This window comes from Uranotaenia lowii, chromosome 2 (assembly GCF_029784155.1).
Source record: "Uranotaenia lowii strain MFRU-FL chromosome 2, ASM2978415v1, whole genome shotgun sequence".
In the NCBI taxonomy this organism is placed as follows: Eukaryota; Metazoa; Arthropoda; class Insecta; order Diptera; family Culicidae; genus Uranotaenia; species Uranotaenia lowii.
The window spans coordinates 187,421,108-187,435,201 of record NC_073692.1 but is presented as its reverse complement, the minus strand read 5'-3'; the positions used below and the strand labels follow the sequence as shown (position 1 = coordinate 187,435,201).

The 14,094-nt window shown below is 37.3% G+C and overlaps 1 protein-coding gene across 2 annotated transcripts in view; it reads left to right on the top strand.

Moving 5' to 3' along the window:
- The first annotated feature begins 7,600 nt into the window (after positions 1 to 7,600).
- LOC129749064 (voltage-dependent calcium channel subunit alpha-2/delta-4) overlaps positions 7,601 to 14,094 on the top strand; it is a 307,916-nt gene continuing 301,422 nt past the window's right edge. For both annotated transcript variants that reach the window (XM_055743904.1, XM_055743903.1), the window contains exon 1: positions 7,601 to 9,786. In XM_055743904.1, the coding sequence (XP_055599879.1) occupies positions 9,611 to 9,786 (176 nt within the window). In that variant the 5' untranslated portion in view covers positions 7,601 to 9,610. The remainder of the gene's footprint in view (positions 9,787 to 14,094) is intronic.

Here is a 14,094-nt window from a genome sequence, read left to right as displayed (position 1 = left end):
TTGATCGAAAAATTAATAAGTTATATAGTATATGACCAGGTTGTAAAAGCAACTTTCCCATTATTAGTTATATCACTTAAATAATACGATACTTAGAATTTTGGTTATAATTTAAAGTCAGTTATGCTGCAAACACTCTACAAAGCACGAAAAAGTAGTGTTTTTTACCTGCTTTGGTAAGTTCTTTTTTTTTCCATGTTGTTAGAAGTGCTTGCTATCTCCATAAGTGAGTGCAGTTGTTCGATCATTGTTTGTTTTCGATGCAAAAAAAGAGATTTATTGTCATTATTTATTTCATAACTCTTCAAGGTGTTAATGGCCCACTTTGGTGTCTTCAGATGAAAGTTGCATCATGAATCGAGCTATACAATGGTATTTTTTGCAAAATATTTGGTGGTGCAGACGGTTCTTTTAGACGCCATTTAAAGTTTATTTACAACTTTTCATGTTGAAGGTCATTATTTAATTTTTTTTAACTATTCTATTTGAAAAGCTGATAAAATTTCAATGCATTTTGATGTGCTATTTTATAATTTCCGTTGAGAAACAACAGAGTTATGTAGCTTTGAAAAATGGTTATTTTTTATTTACAAAAAAATCTAACCGAAGCTAACTCAAAAAATAAAAATGTTAGAAATCTGAAAAAATGCATGTGTTTTTAAGTCGCAAAAATGAACCAAATTTTCAATTTTGGGGAAAATCTGAAGACCCCCGGCGCAAATTGTCAGATAATAAAAAAAAATCCCCATATACCAATCTTAATTCCGACCGAACCCAAAAAAAGGGCACGCAGTTCTTGGTGTATTGAAAAATTTACCATCGAATTAGTCATCGAACTTGATCCACAAATTCCAGCGGTAGCAGTCAGGTTACTTTTTCCATAAAAGTAACTCTGATATGTGTTTACAACCACTTCAAATCTGGTTACCGAAGCAGAGCAAAAAAAGCACTAACATCACTTATAGAAAATCCTCATCCCCCCTTTCTTGTTGGTGTAGACTTTAATGGACGTCACATCTCATGGGATAGAGTCACAAATTTCATGGGTGAAACAATTTTTAATTGGGCAGCAGACTGTGGAATGGCACCACTAAATGATGACTCTATTACAAGATTCAGTCCATCTCGAGATAATCAAGACACATCAATAGACGTGACTTTTGCATCTTCTTCAATCCTTGAAAGATTAAAGTGCTCAATCTATTCGGATCCATGCAATAGCGATCATTTACCGATTTTCATCATGCTAAATGGTGACTGCCCACAATTGCTTGTTATCAAGAAATGGAAAATTAAAGAGGCCAATTGGGTGAAAATCCAAGAAGTAAAGCCTAGTCCACACTAGGCAACATGAACTGCGATATTTGTTATGAGACGAACTTTGTTGTCTGTTGTTGTTGTTGGAAACCTGAGACGGTCTCAGTGTCTCCCGAAGAAAATGGGAGACGCTGAGACCGTCTCAAGACGAACCGTCTCCTAGTGTGGACTAGGCTTAATAAGCGACGAACTTCTTTCTATCATGGAATCAAACGTTAACAACATAACAAAAGCTAACGAAACAGCTAAACGAACAATCCCAAGAACTACAGGAAACACTGCTCCAAAGCAAGGATGAGCAACCCGCGGTCCGCGGGCCGCATGCGGCCCTCAAGGCATGTTTGTGCGGCCCGCGAAGCTTATCTCAAATTAAATTTATTTCACGATTTTTTTCTACGATAGATTGTTAATTATCATAAATTAGCGATCCCTACAAAACCAGAAAGAAATGATATACCAACAACTTGATATGCAAGTCACTTTTTTGCATTTGCATTTGTCCCATAATCATCCAGATTGTTGACTTTTTTGTAGGGTTTAAGCTTTTCATTAAGTTCTTTCAAAGGCACAGATGCAATATTATTTGTTGAAAAAACGTAAACGATATAATAAGAATTAATTTCCATTTTAAGCTGAGTTAAAAGTGTATTTTGAAGTAAAATATTTTTATTCTTCAATCATGCTAGAAATAAGGAAAGTTTGATTATAAAGACTGGGTGAACTATTATAGATTTCTTATCGACATGACTCAGTTAAATTCTGATTTTTCGACAAAAAAGCATCTGTAATTCTGTGATCGAGCCCAAAAACTTTGTAATTGCACAGTGGAGCAGGATTTTCGGTGCCTATGTATCAATAACTGATTTTGTAAGATTTTGGCGTCCTGAGTTCAAAACATTTCACAGATTTCGTCTTTCACTTCTAGTTTCGGTGATATGATGAGTGGGAATTATTAAATTGATCAGTTTCGGATACAATCGATCTTTCATAACTGATAAACCTATAAGCCTACATATAAAAAAAAGGCTGACTTTCAATCAATTAACTACTTTTAACTCAATCAAAGACTCATATATTGCTAAGATATTTTTGTATCAGAGACACAACGCTTTCAAAAAATTGAATTCGACAATTTATAGAAATTCCATAAAATAGTATTACATCTTCTTTTAATATCATTAAAAAAAAGTTATTGAATATTGGATATTAAAGTTTTCAACTCATTTAACAACTTTGTTGAAGACTGCGAAATTATTTGACTTTCGGGTTTGAAAAATTCAATTCAGTTTATTTTCTTTTAAATTTCGTCAAAATTGCCGTTTTTGCAGGTTTGCAAAAAAAATACAAAAGGAAAATTTGCATAACTTTTTTTATTAGAATTCAAAACAACTTGCAGTCTTTGGGAGAGTTGATCATTGAGTCAATAAGTTTTTTTTATTTTACATTGTTTTAAAAAATGTATACAAATTGAATAACTAGTATCTTACCTATTTTTTAAAAGTTATCTCGAAAACTTGAGCTTACAAAAAAACTAATTGAATATCAGGATTCAGCGGCTCTAAATAAGTCAAAATCAGTTTTGAGATTCCTTGCATCTTGAAAAAATGTGAATTTTGTTGTCTTGTGTTATGTATGATGCTATTTTCAGAAATTTGAGTGATTTTACTTCAAAATAAGTAATCTACATTACCAAAGTCATAGTCAATCAACAATAGAAAGCTTATTAAAGAAGAATGTAAAAAAAACTGATAAATTTTTTAAATATGTAAGATAAAAAATTTAAACTACGACTTTTAAAAATTTGGTTAAAAATCTGTGAAATTATGAATTTTTCATGATGTTCAAACCTTGTTCAACATCTCAATGCAATGAGGCTTCACGATAAAATGAAAATAAATTGTAAAAAAAACTTTTCGAAAATGTGTACAGAAAAAAATTGCCATGGTTAAGCTCCATTAAACTTTTAAATGGTAGTGAAATAATACCATTGCATCAGTTCGAGTCGAAAAAGGGATTTTCTCAGAAATCGGTTCAAAACTTTTTACAAACATTCAAAATATTTTGTTATAAATAAATTAAAGGGAAGCAAATGATTTTTTTTTGTAAAAAATAATATTCTCTTTACATTTCAAATCAATTAAAACAATTTAATCATTGAAAAATGATCAAAATTGAGTGATGGACCTTTTCAATTTCGGCTGGTTTATTCACCCTAAATTTAAAAAAAATGTTTATGCAAGTACAGAATTTCGTTTTAATTATCCTTTTCCAGTTTTTTTGTCAAATATATGCCGTTATAAAAAACTACGTAAAGCTCTGCAAACTATTATTACCTAAATTTTATTTTATTGCGGCCCGCCGAAAGAATTTCAAATTAAAAGTGGCCCGTGGCTTCAAAAGGTTGCTCACCCCTGCTCCAAAGTATGCCTCCTGGTGGACTGAGGACATAAACGAAAAAATTAAAACTCATAAAGAATATTGGAAAATTTTACGCAAAACGCTTGAAACTGATGAAAACTGGCCAGAAAAAAACAACGATTTCAGAAGAGCTAGAGCTGTGGCAAAGGAGGCAGTTCAGAAGGCCAAGAAAGAAGCCTGGATAGAATTTGCAAGCTCCTTCAACATCCACACACCGGCCTCCTTGATGTGGCAAAGATTCGGAAAAATTACAGGAAAGAAAAAAGTCGAAAAATAACAATGACGATAAACGGAGATTATTCAGAAGACCCAATTAAGATAGCCAAGATAGCCATAGCAGATAATTTTCAAGAAAATTTCACGCACAACTATACTGATCAAAGCATATATCAACTGCCCCCATTCATTCCAGTCAGCGAATGTATGGATACAGATTTTTCAGGAGCAGAACTGAATTTTGCGTTGAGCACATGTGCAGGTAAAGCTACAGGGCCGGATGAAATTACATATAGCATGATAACAAACATGCCGTCCATTGCTAAAAGAATAATTTTGAAATTCTTCAATGATTTATGGCAAAAGGAAGATTACCCACTATAATGGCGGGAAAGCAGAATAGTTCCAATTCCCAAACCTGGCGAAATTGTCAGCTTTCGCCCAATCGCACTGACTTCGTGCGTAGCAAAAGTATACGAAAGAATGATCAACCGAAGGATTCAGCATTATTTAGGAGAAAATAATATTCTGCACCGAAATTAGCATGCTTTTCGAAGCGGCAGAGGCACCACAAGTTATCTTAGCCAATTAAAGGATACCTTAACGGAACACCACCAAGAAAAAAAGCACTCAGAACTAGTGTCCTAGACCTATCCAAAGCCTTCGATAGAACCTGTCGACAAGGTATACTACAAGCTCTAATTAAATCAAAAATTGCCAATAGAACATATCAAATGGTAAAGCGATTCCTTCAAGATAGAACGTTCCGCGTGGAAGTAAGTGGTGCAATATCTTCCGCCCGCCAGCAAGAAACAGGGGTTCCTCAAGGTTCCGTTATTTCGCCAACATTGTTTCTTTTGGTAATTAACGGTGTCTTCGAAGTCATTCCTAGATGCACAACCGTATTAATATATGCTGATTATATACTATTGATTTGTGGGAGTAAATTTTCCGCAATCTGTCGGAAAAATCTGCAAAAAGGGATAGATGCTACAATAAAATGGGCAGAAAAAAACGGCTTTTCTATAAATGCCGAAAAGAGCACCCTTCTTCACACTTGTTCAGGTACCAAAGGTCGTCACCATTTCTTTAGAATGAAAACAATCACAGCAAATGGAGCAGAAATCTCAAGAAAAAGAAACATGAGAATACTAGGAGTAACAATTAATCAAAAAGGAAATGCCAACGATCATATCAAAATTGTACGAAAAGATTGTGAAGTAATCGGTAGATATGGTAGTCGTGAAACACTTTTAAAAATTGGCTTTGCTACAGTTATATCAAAACTCTTCTACGGATGCGAGAGCTTTGAACCACAAGATATAATAAAACTTAAGCCCATATACCATACCATGTTAAGAACGGCATCTGGTGCATTTTACACTACACCCATACCAGCTCTATGTGTAGAAAATGGCGTTCTTCCATTTGAATTCCTTGCGGTCGAAAACTGGGCTAGAAAAGCTGTTTGGATAGCTGAAAGGGTGAACTCTAATGAAAATTATATTTTGAACAGAGCCAATACACTTCTTGAAGGTATCACTAGCTACAAAATCCCTCCTATTTTAAAACTACAAACAGAAAACGGAAAAATCTGGAATGATAACACTCCTAAGATTGACTGGACCATAAAAAAAAGGTTCAAGACGGGAGAAAACAAGAAATCTGCGATTGCAATGTATACAAATCTTAAAAACACAGATTACCGTTGCAGTCAACAAATCTACGCTGATGGATCATTAACAAATGGTAAAGTGGGTGTTAGTGTATTCAACTCAAATGACGAGAATATATCAAGCCAATTGACGAATTCATACTCCATATTCTCTGCTGAAGCACTAGCAATCAAATTTGCAATTCAACAGGCTAATAGAACAACAGCGATATTCACAGATTCAGCCAGCGTGTTTCAGTCCCCCGAAAGCGGAGTGAAACATCCAATCGTTCAAAACATTCTGAATCATAAAAAAATAAAACATGTAACACTGGTTTGGATTCCGAGCCATATTGGAATAGCTGGAAACGAACAAGCAGACCAACTTGCTAATCTTGGAGGAGAAGGTGAAATGATCCAGATTAAAACACTCAAAGCGGACGCGCAAAAGTGGGTTCGACAAATACTGTGGAGATCACATGGACAAAAATGGTGGAACAAACAGGACACAGCACTTCGAGAAATAAAATCTATCACAGGAAAATGGACAGACGTCAAAAGCAGGAAGGAGCAAAGGATTCTCACGAGATTAAGAACGGGACACACGAGGTTGACTCACGGTCACAGACTGAAAGCGAAGGAAGAACCAACGTGTATTTCTTGTGGTGTTGTGATAACAGTGAAACATCTTTTGATAGACTGCAGAAAATATTCCACCCAGAGACAAAACTTTGAAATAGAAGGTGGACTAGAAAAAAATCTTGAAAACAACAAGGATAGTGAGAAAAAACTAATTGAATTTCTTAAACACAGTGCATTATATAGTGAAATCTAGCGTAATGTAGAAAAGTTCAAACTTAAAAATGAGAGTGAAAACATTTGGTTAATCCCTCTAAAAATAAAGCGTACAAAAAAAATTCTTGAACTGAAAATTTTACTTAGACAAAATCTCCAAGGGAGTGGAAACCAAATCTGCTTATAGTTTTTGTGCCAATTTATGAATTCTCTAAAGGAAATTTTCTACTGATCAATTTTTTCGAAGACCGTAACTTGGTATCTAAGCATGAAAGTTCAAAAAGGTTCAGCGGAAAATTTCTTTTAGAGAATTTATAAATTGGCACAAAAACCATGAGCAGTACAAAATATTCAATTTTCCCATACAAACCTCAAAGTTCAAATTTATTCATGTAAACGTTACTTATAAATTTGGCAAAAATCATGGATGAGTTTTGAACCAAAACAAAGCTTTTTGGGCCCCAGGGTTTGAGAAATTCAAAAAAGACCCTAAATCAACTCAGTCTAATGGGACCTTGGACTCCACCTGACTGTTTTGGGTCACTCTACTTAGGCTGCTTATTCTTCGAGTTCGCTCGCAAAATACAACAGATTTTGGTCGGATGTTTTGAACTTATTTCCACAGAAATAATATGCATAACGTATCGAATAGTGAAAAAAGAGAGTTTATATGACAATTTTCATCGTCGCTGGCAAATAATCGGCGCAAAAAAATCCCCAATCTCCCCTTCAAGTCGAATTTTCGCGCGAGTAGTGTGTAGTACTTCCGTAGCAGCAGCGGTAGAGTACGCTCTAGTATTCGTCCCCCCATTCCGTTGCTCTGTTCCCCGCACTGAATCGCTGTGCTGTGTTGGGTGGGAGCACAAACGATAAGGATAAAGAGGGAGAAAAGCTTGGGCCAAAGGAAAGCCATTGCACAAATACATGAATGATACGGTGGATGAGAACAAATTTATTCGGATGAAAATGGGAAGAGCGAAACGCGAGAATTAGTGAGACGGAGAGACTTTTCGGGAAAACTCCCCGAAATGTCGGTGAAACGGATACCTACTCTTATCGGAGTAGCTCCAGCTTAAGAAAAGGATATTTCGCGACGGAGAATTTACTCTGAAATTGTGTAGTCCCCGAGAGCTTTTTGCCAGTTATCCTCGTATGTGGGGGACCCGTGTGATTTTGTACGCTGCTGTTCCTCGCCCGAGAGACATTCAGACCGATTTGCGCTACGCTGTGGATGGTGTGTGGATTTTTTCCCGTTTTTCCTATATGGGGAGCCTAGATTTGTGCGCTGGTTGAAAGTTAGTTGAAAAATTTTCTGGCTACCTTTTGGGCAAGAAATCGGATCTTAAGGTGCCCAAAAAGGGAGTGTTGGTTTTTGGTAGTCTCTAATTGGATTAGTGCCCATTTAGGTAACCTAGCCTTTGTGCGAAATTGGATGATTTATTCGGATTGTTTCTCGGATGGATTACGGGAAGCGCGAGTCAAGGAAAATTTTTCACCGTTCTGCGGATAAATTGGCAAGGCGCGCGTGTTTGGTGAGCCAGAGTGCTTGTGCGGTGTGACGGGTGTGATGGCGGGTTGAATCCTGTCCCGTTTTCTGGATCATTTTTTGTGCTCCCGTACTCGAGCGAAAATCAATCGGTGTGAACGAATAAACGTAAGGATACCACCATTCCAGAGTTCGGTGGAGATGCAGTTTTGGCCTTGAAGTGTGACCTGATCCAGGAGAGTGTTCCCGTGTGTTTGGCACGAGGATTTGCAAAGTGTGTGCAAGTGCGTGAAGCGGAAATTTATTACCTGAAGACACGCTTTTGCTATACTTTTTACTCTTCTACGAGATTGGGAATACATACTATTTCCTGTGTATGTGGCGAACGCCTGGAGTGGATAAATTGCAATTGATTGGACGCAGAAGAAAAATGTAAAATCTACCGATAAGTCTTTCAGTTGAGTGATAACTGAGAAGCCATTCGGTTCAAATTCCGTCCCAAGAAAGCAACTTAAGTGGTCCAGAATTTTTCATTCACCAGGAAATAGCAGGAATATAGCATTGCAGTTACGTGTCTGAATGCGCTATCAGAGGGAGTAACATTTCGGAGAGTTGCCATTTATTCAGCGCCACGTTAGAAAGCAATAAAAATGTTCCAGGCAAAACACAGGCGTAAGAAATTGACTGCAAAAGTGGGACTCCAGTGAAAGTGTACTCGACTGCAGACAGAACTCGGATATTCCTCGGCATAATTTGAGTCTTACTCATCAACGAGACACCACGAAAGGCAACAAAAAAAAAAGTACAACCATTTGGTCATTAAATTTTCTTCCCCAACAAGAAAAGGGTAGTAAAAATCCTTCCCTCTTCTGCCCCCCCATTCCCGATCATATCGTGCATCTCGCCTAGACTCGAAAAATCATCCCCCCTAGATGAGTGTGGTTGTGCTCAAATTCGGTGTAAAATTTTCGGATACGACACGCGCGTTTCGTCACAAGAAGCAGTTTTTGGGCGGCAGTGTTTGTGTGCATTCTCGCGCCCCTATCGATTGCATCTGTATTGGTGCAGTCTCTTGGCAAAACGATTCACTCATTCATCCCCCCACGCCCCCGTCTGTTAGTGCGGCTCCAGAGAGTTTGTGTGGAAAAATGCTTTCCGGTGAGCAGTGAGAAGACCATTCACCATTCATTTACACAAGTGAACGAGTTTCGGTGAAAAAAGATGTCAGTGCAATCCGTTTTCACCCTTTCGTCTCCCGATTTTGGCGTAATTTATATTTAAATCGAATATTTTATTGGAAAGATATACACCCCCGGTGGTGTCCTTTTTGCGAGAAACTCAACGAAGAAAAAAAACAAAAGAATAAACGTCGCAAATCGCTTCTGACCTACACAATGTCGTAAAAAGGATCTTAAAACAAAAAAAAAAACGAGTGCAACTTTATTTCTATGCAAAAGCACGCTGGGAAAATTGTAATATCAAGAGTGAGTCCGCCAGCGGAGTGAAAAAAAAACCTGATTGCTGGAATATAATATGTGTACCCATCGGCCCTCGTAAAAAGCCAAAGAAAGAATCCCCAAAAGATAAATAAATCATAAAAAACAAGCAGCTAAGTACTCCTGCTGCAACCCTCCGCTTTCCAAAAAAGCTTGGAGTGTTGTGGGTATTGGGTGTTCTGGTGTACTTCTAGTTTAGGGAGTTTTTTCTTCAACGGGGTGGTGATAATGATGATTCCGGCGATGGATTTCTCGTCTTCACCGTCGTCGACGACGACGGTCTTCAGAAGCAACCGGCGGCGACGTACTAGGCGTCGGCTGCTGACCGGGATGATGGTGTTTGTGTTTTTAGTCGCGATCGAACTGGCCGCCGGCGATCAGGACGAGGACATTCCCCATAACGAGTGAGTACTCGGATTCATTTATTATTATATTTTGTGGATACTAAAACTGTTATACGTGACAGTTTTTAGACTAAATGTCCGTCCGTTTTCTTCTCATGTCAGTTTAAGATAAAACAAAAATTTATTCACTTATAATCCTAACTTATGACAAATGACACTTCCCTACTGCTCTACAGTTATGGTAGGCTGGTAAATCCGCGATGATGATGAAGCTTCCATGGAAGCAATTCAGTATTTTTGCTATCCAAAACGAGAAAAATGCTCGAGAGACTAAATTATATCTTCCGATAAGACATGTTCTTCAAGAAAAGATTCTGGAGTAAGCAGTTGAAAATAATTTTTACGTTTTATTGAGTCAAAAGGAATAGGTATTCGTTTTTTTTTTTTTCAAATTTTAAAATTAACGCGTTTTTAAGATATTTACGATGCAAGAGAAAAAAAATATTTTGCACAATTTCCTCCTAAATCCATCATTACCAAATCGATAGCTGGGAAGACTGATCAAGAACATAACTGAAAAAAGTGTGCGTTGGCTAATGGAGAAACCAAGATTAAAGTAGAAATATTTCTTACAAAAAACATTAATTTTTTATTTCATTTTTTTTTCCTGATTTAGCATAAGATTAGCTTTATTTCCTATATAGAAAGTATTTCGATCAAACGAATGTTTTTTTTAGATACATGCATTCGTAACTGTCCCATTTCTAAATGAACTTAGCTTTATACACAGCCTTGCCTGAGGATAACATATATCGAAAGCGATTGGTCGTCGTATATAAAGGGTGATACGGTCAAAATTTGGTCAAGGGAAAACGCGTGTAAATCGGTAAAATCGTTTACTAAAAAAATCAAATTACATTTCTTTCTCAAGTTTAATTAGTATAAAATTCAGGAAAAATATTCAGTTAGGCTTCTGCTTTTTCAAATCGGAATTGCCGGGCTTTACGCTTAACCCCTGCCATCAGATATTGTACAGCCACCTTGTCCACCTTCTTCGCCGCAGAAAGCCAGTTTGCCTTGAACTGCTGCTCGTCCTTAGCAGTTTTTTGGTCTTCTTTAGGTTCCGCTTGACAAAGCTCAGTATTTCTCAATTGGGCGGAGCTCTGGCGTGTTGGGAGGGTTCTTGTCCTTGGGAACCACCTGCACGTTGTTGGCGGCGTACCACTCGATGGCCTTTTTACCGTAATGGCAAGATGCCAAATTCGACCAAAACAGTACGGAACAACCGTGTTTCTCCAGGAAAGGCAGCAGACGTTTATTCAAACTCTCTTTCACGTAAATTTCTTGGTTGACAGTCCCGGAAGCTATGAAAATGCTGCTTTTCAAACCACAGGTACAGATGGCTTGCCAAACCAGATATTTCTTCGCGAACTTTGACAGTTTCATATGTGCTTGAAAATATCTGCTACCTTTCCCCTTCCTTTTGCCGTATAAAACTCCTATCTCGGAAGCTGCTTGTAGTCGGCTTTGATGTAGGTTTCGTCGTCCATTACCACGCAGTCAAACTTCGTCAGCATCGTCGTGTACAGCCTCCGGGATCGCGCTTTGGCCGTCGTATTTTGTTTATCATCGCGATTTGGAGTCACTACCTTCTTGTAAGTCGATAGTCCGGCTGTAGACGATACACCCAGCTTATTTGCGGCATCTCGGAGAGAGAGGTTAGGGTTTCGCTTGAAACTACCGGCAACTCTCTTTGTCGTCTCAGTGGCTTCCGGTTTTCGATTACCCCCCCGATCCAGACTTCCTGGCTGTCGACAAACGTTCCCCAAACACTTTAATTACATTTGTAACGGTTGATTTGGCAAATTTTAGCGATTTTGCCAGCTTTGCGTGCGAGTAGCTCGGAATTTCGCGATGCGCGAGCAAAATTTTGATACGCTGCTCTTCTTCCTTGGACGGCATTTTGACAACTGAAGAGTGAATTCCAAAATCAAAATAGGAGCAACATTCTACACACACACCTTCAAAATGAGGGGTGTTCAGGTTTTTTAAATACAAAATTGAAAGAAATACGCCAAGTTGATATTGACCAAATGTTGACCGTATCTCCCTTTAACTGATTCAAATATTACACATATTAGGTGAGGTTCACTTCAGATGGCATCAGATAACAAAATACTTTAGGGGTGAATGGGGATACTTGATCCCATTTTGTTATTTTCATCATTTCTTTTGGAAAAATCTATCAAATCGCCTTTTTGCATTATCTGTTATCGTGTAATATTTATGCTCCAGAAGTTGGAACAATACTTCCGTGGAAGGAAGATTTTTTTTAAGTGAAAGGAGACTTGATCCTTTATTCAGAATGCACTAGCTCTTGGCAAAAATCAAGCAAAATCTAAAGATGAAAGGTTTATTGACTATTTTTGCCCATATTATTTATTTTTCATTTCACAGTGTATAGGTGTAAGACAAAGAAGATTATAAAAGTTTGTCTATTAGGTGCCCTTAATATTTGCATACTTAAAGGCGCAACTTTCAAATTTTTAGATAAAAGCTGTATTTTTGGTCCTTGTTATCAGGCAATTATTCGGTATACAGTCGAACCTGGATAAGCGAGAGTTCAGGGAACCTAACAGTTATTTTCGCTAGAGGTTTCTCGTTTATAGAGGTTCTGGAACAATCCTTTTTCCTTATAGAGGTTTTCTTAAATCTAGTCAAAATTCCTTCTCAGGAACTAATTGAAAATATTTTGACTGGACGAAGTACGAAAAAGCATAATAATGCCTTAAATCAAAGATCTCTAAGTATCAAGATAGTCGGACTGTTGTTCTCTAGAACAAATCGTGAGCGACGCCAACACAATGTCTATGGTGCAACCGCTCAGCGAGATGGGATCTAAGATTCAATGCATGTGAATGATTTGCATTCATTGGCATACAAGACAAACAGAAGGGGTTCCAAATTGCTGCCTTGAGGAACTCCAACGGGTAGCTCACCTGACGACTTGACGACCAAATCAATCGGACTAACTGTTTTCTATTCGTGGGGTTGTTAGAGCGAAGAGAATTGACACCTCTGATCTCAACTCCTCCAGTTTCCTCAGCAGTCTGGAATGATCGATAGTATCTGAGGACTTTTTCAAGTACAGGAACAGTACTCCCATGAACTACACCTGTATGGCAAACCAAGACTTTTTACTGATGACACTTCATTATCCTACGAGAACTCCGATGTCAGGATAGTTATGTCTCAGATGTCGAAAGATCTGGATACTCTTCGAAATTACTTTGATACAAACCTCCTCTTGCTCAACTTGAAAAAAAAAAACTAAATATGTAATCTTTCGATCAACTAGCCGGCAGCCTGAAACTCACAATCCGCTCCATGTTGGCCAAACAGTCATTGAACAAACGTACAAGTATCTTGGACTTGTCTTCGACGAATTGATCAAATGGGATAGGCACATAGATCACCTACGAAAGGAGCTTAGCGCTATACCCAGCATAATGTGGAAGATGTCCTGGTTTGTACCCACCAAACAGCTAACATATTTTACCACGCATTTGTACAATCTAAAGCCCGGTTTACAGTTCTTGTGAAGTCGAACTCGAACGTGAACGTGAACTCACCACAGTGAAAAAATATTCCGCAGTGAAATGTCAAATCGGTCAAATCTTCAAAATAAGTAAGAGGTTTGTTCAACTGCGGGTAGAAATTGGTTTCGATCGGAAAATGACAGATCATGCAACCAATGTTTTGACCGATACTTGTCGAACCAATGCTCAAATTTAAATTCAAATTTCTCAAAAAAACATATTGTTCTTCTTCAAAACATATTTAGCTTTGAAAACGATTGATTTAATCAAATAATCCCAAAGTTCTTATCTTTGAATACAATGAATTTAAATTAAATCTTATGAATTTAAAGTACTCCCAAAAAGTATTTATCGATCAAGGAGTAACGAGCTTTAGTGATTCGTTTCTTTTGAAAAACTTATTGAAAGGACGTTATGAATATAACTTCCACAAGATACCCATTTTTTTGTTCTTGGTTAAAAATTGGAAAACAAAAATTTCAAAATTACTTTTAATTAGTGAAACAATTGAAAAGGTTTTTATTTCATTAAAATGCATCAGTACTCTTTTGTTTGTTAATTTTTCTGCTTTTCAGTTCTCCTTAAAACACATTATTTTTGAATGATTTCATAAATTTTTATAATTATTTCCATACCTTTTCTGAAACACACATTTGAACAAAGCGGAATCTATTTTTTTTTATTTCAATGGAATCTGGAATCTGGAATTCGTTGAGAAGCTCTTCCAACAGGTAGGGGAACTGGGGGTATAATGCCCATTGTGGGCAAA